Source organism: Myotis lucifugus, unplaced genomic scaffold (assembly GCF_000147115.1).
Source record: "Myotis lucifugus unplaced genomic scaffold, Myoluc2.0 scaffold_8516, whole genome shotgun sequence".
Classification (NCBI taxonomy): domain Eukaryota; kingdom Metazoa; phylum Chordata; class Mammalia; order Chiroptera; family Vespertilionidae; genus Myotis; species Myotis lucifugus.
In genome coordinates, this window is record NW_005879564.1 from 1 (window position 1) to 6,902 (window position 6,902).

General features: G+C 56.5%; 1 protein-coding gene across 1 annotated transcript; it reads left to right on the forward strand.

Annotated features, from left to right (window-relative positions):
* Positions 1 to 2,740: 2,740 nt before the first annotated feature.
* On the forward strand, positions 2,741 to 5,694 carry ZNF784 (zinc finger protein 784). Its single transcript, XM_006109343.3, is given in 4 exon segments — positions 2,741 to 2,843; positions 3,914 to 4,246; positions 4,248 to 4,289; positions 4,291 to 5,694. Coding segments are annotated over 4 exon segments (987 nt in total). The 5' UTR covers positions 2,741 to 2,765; the 3' UTR covers positions 4,825 to 5,694.
* The last annotated feature ends 1,208 nt before the right edge of the window (positions 5,695 to 6,902 follow it).

Below are 6,902 nucleotides of genomic sequence, written 5' to 3' on the forward strand. Positions count from 1 at the left end.
AACTTGTCACATCTAACCTAGAAAAAGCAGATTATCAACTGCTCAAATAAAGTTTACAATGCCCACACCAGATACATACAGGGCTAATGGCAATTTCAGGGGCCCTTGAAAAAACAATAAGCTGAAATCAGAAAATAACGTAATCCAGCCTAGTTTAGGTTCGTCTTTATACCAACACAGCCATAAACTATGCTTTTAAACATATCTTTTGAAAATAAAGGGCCCAGCCTATGAGAGCAGAACTGCCAGGGCCCGTGAAAGCACTGGAGATAGTGACCAATGCCATATTGCTTAATAAATGTAGCAAAGTAAGAAAGTCACACGTGGGAAAGAGAAACAGAACATGCAAACTCTGATAATCTCAGGTGTCAGAGGGAGGAGAATGGGTGGGGTACACTGAGGGCTTAGATTGCATCTGTAATGCTGTATATTTTAAGGTTATTAGTGAGGAGAGGGAGTTGTTTATTCTGAATACTTTTGTATACAGGAGTAGTTCATCCTATATAATAAAAGGCTAATATGCAAATTGTCCCCTCGGGAGTTCTACCATAGACCGAGAGTTCAATCGCTATGATGTGTGCTGACCACCAGGGGGCAGTGTGGAACATGGTGGGAATATGGAGTTGAGGGAGCGAGGGAAGGAAGAGGTGGGGAATCTGATCGGCCCTGATTACAGGCCAGGCCTAGGGACCCTACCCGTGCAGGAATTTCATGCACCAGTCCTCTAGTAATAAGATAAATATAAATAAAAGACTCCCTTTGTGCGCTAGTCAAGATAGAATAGGTTATGCTGCAAACAGCCCCAAAACTCAATGGCTTGACACAACAAATGTGTGTGTTAATGCTATGTCTCCAAGGAAGCCCGGTTGTTCACTGCAGATCCTCCAGGACTCGGGCTGACTGGAAACTTAACACATTGCGGACCAGTAGTTTTATTGCTAGCTTTACCCAGTGGCCAGATAAGTTCCTATTGAACGAGTACAAAAAGCGGTTTACATAAATGTTAAAGGCACGCCTTAAAATTAAATACCCATTGCATTTTGAAGTTACTTATTACATGTTCTTACAAGCTAATATCTTTTTAAAGTATGATACTCTGTAAAACATTGTGTAATATGAAGCGAGAATTCTCGTGATCCATCCGCAATGTGTTAACTTCAACCATCCGATCCCCAAACACAGAACAGCAGGAAGGGACATGGTGACTGCCCCGCTGGCTCTCACCTCCAGCTTTCACTAACTGCTCATTGGCAAACACACACACACACACACACACACACACACACACACACACACATACACACGACCACGTCTAACTGCAAAGGAAAGTGCAATCTTTTTTTTTTTAAATATATTTTATTGATTTTTTACAGAGAGGAAGGGAGAGGGATAGAGAGTTAGAAACATCGATGAGAAAGAAACATCGACCAGCTGCCTCCTGCACATCTCCTACTGGGGATGTGCCCGCAACCAACGTACGTGCCCTTGACCGGAATTGAACCCGGGACCTTTCAGTCCGCAGGCCGACGCTCTATCCACTGAGCCAAACCGGTTTCGGCGGAAAGTGCAATCTTATCATGTTCCCAGAACGAGGAGAAACGGGGAATTGGAGGATGGCTGTCACTTTTAGGCATGTCCTACGCTTCCCTTCCACAAACACCGTGTAGGGGTGCCCCCAAGGTCTTTCCCAACTCTTTTCCCACTGGGTTCTCACAGCCCCTGACAGTTTCACACGCGAGTAGATGTGCACGTGGCCCAGAGCAGTGTGGCAACTTCTCCGAGGTCACAGCCAGGCCACGAAAGATACGTGGGTGACAGAGAGGCCGGTCCTGTCCCAGGTGCTGCCGGAAACGCCTGTCTTTTCCCAGGCGTCACACCAGCCTGCGGCTCTGAGCTGCAGCCCCGCCCACCAGTGCTGCTGTGTGCGGAATCCCTTTCTGTAAACGGGTCTAAAACTCCTTCCGTTCATACACTGGGCTTCACTGCCTGATCACGAGCCACGCAGAGCAGGCGAAGACAAGAACCTAAGGAAAAACCAGCAAAGGTTACTAAATTCTGGAGAGGGTCAGTTGACAGCCAGAGTCTATTAAGCTGGTTAAAAAGAGAAATCCTAGCCCTACTGGTGTGGTTCAGTAGCTGAGCGTGGACCTATGAACCAGGAGGTCACGGTTGGATTCCAGGTCAGGGCACATGCCCGGGTTGCTGCTCGATCCCCAGTGGGGAGCGTGCAGGAGGCGATTCTTTCTCATCATTGATGTTTCTATCTCTCTCTCTCTCTCCCTCTCTAAAATCAATAAAAATATTTTTTAGCCCTAACCGGTTTGGCTCAGTGGCTAGAGAGCGTCAGCCTGCGGACTCAAGGGTCCCAGGTTCCATTCCAGTCAAGGGCATGTACCTTGGTTGCAGGCACATCCCCAGTGGGAGGTGTGCAGGAGGCAGCTGATCGATGTTTCTCTCTCATCAATGTTTCTAACTCTCTATCCCTCTCCCTTCCTCTCTGTAAAAAATCAATAAAATATATTTTTAAAAAAATAAATAAATAAAAATATTTTTAAAGAGAAATTCGCAGTCCCCAGCGTCCCACGCGGGCTGTCTCCGTGTGTGGTGGGGGGCGGGGGATGGGGGTTAGGTGACAGGTGGGGCTACTCAAGCTACCTGAAAGCCCCGCCCACCCCAGGGCGCCTGCGCGGTGGCTATGACGCCGGCGCGAGCCACACCCCCTTCCAGGGCGACTGAAGGCCAAGGGGGCGGGGCCTGGGCACAAGATGGCCGCGGAGCGCCCGGAGCCCCAGAGTCCGAGCTCAGCGGCCCGGGAGCCGCGCTCCCCGGAGCTGCCAGACCTGGTGCGAACGAGAAGGGGACCGGGGCGAGGGCTCCGGGCGGGAGGAGGCCGCAGGGCAGGGGGCGGGGCCGGGGGCGGGGCCTCTGAGGCTGGGCGGGGGAGCTATTAGAGCCGTGTCCTGGGGGCGGGGTTTCTCGGGTTGTGGTGGGGGGCGTGGCCTGTGGCGCAGCCTATGGTGCCGTTGGGGCGGGGTTTTACTGGGGCGGGGCCTGGTGAGCATCTGGGCGGTGGATGGGTCCCAGGTATTGAACTTGTCAAATTAGGGGGCGGAGCCTTCAGAGGGGCGGGGCCTCCACGAGACTGTGGGGCTCGCGGGCTGGGGTGGCAGGCTGGGAAGGTGATCTGGGGGCACCCACGTTGGCGTGGGGGTGTGATGCTCTGTAAGGGCCTGGGAGATGCGTCTGGAATAACCAAGGGAGGGTTTTTGAGGGGGAAATCACCGCTCCAGGTGGCTTTGAGGCCACTCTCAGGTTCCCCCACTCGGGGCTGGAGAGTGAGGACACTCATTCATTCATTCAACAAACATTTGCTGAGCTGTTAACCTGGGGGTTCAGTGGGTGGGTAGATGGGGGGAGGCGGATGAAGACTGCTCGCCCGCAGCTTGCAGTCTGGTAGGGGAGAGAGGCATTGAGGAGATGGATTGTGTGGAGTTCCAGAAAGGAAATAAAGACGGAGTGGGGGTGGGGGAGCTAAATTTAGACGAGAGCAGTCAGCTGTGTGCCGGCTGATATTTACAGCGGGGCCCGCGAGATAAGCAGGGGCAGGTGGCAGCCGATATTCCTCGGCGGTCTGGGATTTTTAAGGGCAGCTGGAGCCACGGAACGTTTTGAGTGGGAAAATGACTTGATCTGATTTCCATTTTCAAAAGGTCACTCGGGCTGCTGGCGAGATGGGCTACCAGGAGCGGGCCCAGCACAGAGGCTCTTTCAGGAGCTTTTCTTGATGGGGCTAGAGCAGGACCTAGAATCGAGGGGTACAAAGGAAATGAGGTTTTAAAGAAGTGGGGCGTGTTGGGGAGGCCTTGGGGCAGGGTCCACAGGCTCCTCTCTTCTCCCCCCACCCCCACCCCAGGTCCTGGTGCCCGATGACAGCAGCCCCGCCACGCCCCCGCCTGACCTCATTGAGATCCAGGTGGTGAAGGTGACGGACACCACCCTGGTGCCCGAGCCCCCGGAGCCAGGCTCTCTTCACTGTGCCTTGTGCCCGGCTGCCTTCCGTCTGGTCTCCGAGCTGCTGTTCCACGAACATGGCCACCTGGCCGGGGCCGAGGCCGGCGGGCAGGGTGCGGACCCCAGCCGGTGTCACGTGTGTGGCCACAGCTGCCCGGGCCCCGCCAGCCTCCGCGCCCACTACAGCCTGCACACGGGAGAGCGCCCTTACCGCTGCCCGCTCTGTCCCCGCGCCCTTCAGGGCTCTGGCGGCCCTGCTGCGGCACCAGCACCAGCACAAGGGCGGAGCCCGGGAACTCTGAGAGGCCCCCCGAGGCGGCAGCGGCAGCGGCAGCGGCAGCGGCTCGGGGACAGGGGCCCGGGGTGCCCCCGGAGCGGTCCGAGGTGGTGATGGCGGCGGCGGCGGCGGGCGCGGCCGTGGGGAAGCCGTTCGCCTGCAGGTTCTGCGCCAAGCCCTTCCGCCGCTCCTCGGACATGCGCGACCACGAGCGGGTGCACACGGGCGAGCGGCCCTACCACTGCGGCGTCTGTGGCAAGGGCTTCACGCAGTCCTCGGTGCTGAGCGGCCACGCCCGCATCCACACGGGCGAGCGCCCCTTCCGCTGCGCGCTCTGCGCCCGCACTTTCAACAACTCGTCCAACTTCCGCAAGCACCAGCGGACGCACTTCCACGGCCCGGGGCCCGGGCCCAGAGACGCCGGGAGCCAGCTGGCGGCGGGGGCCGAGGGGCCGGGGAGTGGGTGTGGGGCGGGAAACGCTCGGGAAGAGGGGCGTGGGGAGACAGCGACCATGAAGGTGAAGGTCGACCAGTAGGCTGGTCGCCATGGACGGTAGGCGGCAGGTTGCAGGGGAGGGGTCGGGTGGGACGAGGAGGCAGCTGACAGAAGAGGGGAGGTTGGGGGAGAGCAGAGGGACAGCCACGTTCCGGGCTCCCACAAGCCCACGGGGCAGCTCAGAGTCAGAGAAAGGCATCAACGCAGCCCATTGGATGTCCAGCTAAATGCAAGGAGCACGGGCTGAACGTCTGTCCCGTCTGCCTGCCTGTTGGGTCGAGTTTCTGCAAGACAGAGTCTGCATCCTATACAGAGGAGCCAGGGCTAAGGGGATGGGCAGGTCCGGGGTCTATCCCAGTGTCCCTGGCCAGCCCTTCATTGCTGAACTGTCTTGGGGCCTAGGGTGGACCAGGATGGAATCCTTTGCCTACCTCACTGGTTGCACTGAACATGGGAGATGCCTGCCGGGTCCTCCATAGAGACTGGAATCCCATCACCTCAAGCCAGGGGGCCCCCAAGTCATTGACTAGAGCACTTGAACCTCCAGAATTCAGCCTGACCGACCGTGACGATCTCGACTCCAAGAGCTGCTGTCCCTGTCTCCATGGTCCATTCTAAACCCACCAGAATCCTCTTCTGAGTCCACTGAAATCCAGGCAGCAAACGCCACTTCACAACCAGCACCTAGGGTTAGTCTCAGCCCACCTCCACCCAGCTCTACGGAAAGCCTCAGGGTTCTCTATTCTCCACTCCCGATCTGAAGCAAACAGCTTACTGCCTGCCTGGCTGCCCCAAGGCCAGCGGATGGCCAGCGCGTGGCAGCTGTGCAATGAAATGGGGCGAGGGGAGGACTTGGGAGCTGGAGGTGGGCGGCCTCCAGTCCAATCCTATTAAAGGGCTTTCGGAAGGGCTGCTCTAGGTCGGTCTTGTGTTTGGGTTGTTTTCGTGGGGGACTGGGGGTCAAGGGGCCACATTATGGTATTGCCACCAACAGGGGACTGCAGCGCACCCTTCTCCAAACCTTAGCACGGGTGGACAGCGCCTGGCTAGGCAGAGGCGGTGTGTGGTGCAGCTATGGGAGCGGGGCCAGGGGTGGTTGGCAAAACGAAGGACCCCTGTGATCAGTATTAAGGAAGGAGAGCCCGGGTTTGCTCACACTCCTGCTCCCCAGCGCTCCCCAGGGGAGAGGAGGTGCCCCGTCATAACATGAACACAACTTTCTGTTTCCCCCAAAGAAATGCCTGCATTTCCTCTCTCCCCGACGCCGGGGTAGAAACCTGGGCCTGTCGCTTGAGCCTTTGCCCCTCACCTGCTTATCTAATCCCTTTTCAATGTCCTGCTCCCGAGCCAGTGAAATTTCTTTGGGACCTGAATGCTCCTTTGCACCATGACTACTCGTAGACCAAGCCAGTGAGGCCTCACCTGGGGATAACCATGCAGCTGCCCAGCTTCCGGGCCCTGCCTCCCTTCTCCATCCCACAGCCACGTGCCTCCTGCAGAACCACGGATCCCACCTCATCTCCAACCCACAGCCCCTCGCGGCTTTGAGAAGGGGTTGTAAACCTGGGTGCCTGCTGGGGCCGAGGGAAATGAGGAAGGTGGGGGGTTCCAGGGGAAATATGGAGGCTGGCACTGGGGCTCAGAGTTGGGGTTGGGGGAGTGGGGCCTGGTGACAGATTGGAGAATGGGTGCCCCATCTGCATGGTTATTGCACTGAAGGAGGCAGGCTGGGCCGACAGTGTCTACATTTTCCAGCAGTTCATGTTATGCAAAATGTTTTGGTTTTCAAATGTTGGTAACCAAGTCCACATTTTTGGGTGTTTTTCTTTGTTTTCAATCTATTGTTATTGATTTCAGAGAGGAAGGGAGAGGGAGAGATAGAAACATCAATGATGAGAATCATTGATCGGCTGCCTCCTGGACCGAGCCCACAACCCAGGCATGTGCCTGACCGGGAATCGAACTGTGACCTCCTGATTCACAGCCACTGAGCCATGCCATGGGGCTGTTTCTTGTTTGCATGCACAGCTAATCGAATGTGTCAGGGGCTGGGATTAGCCTGGCAGTCGGCAGCTTCCAGAGTCTGGGGTCACCTGAGCTCCTTCAGGATCACCTTCC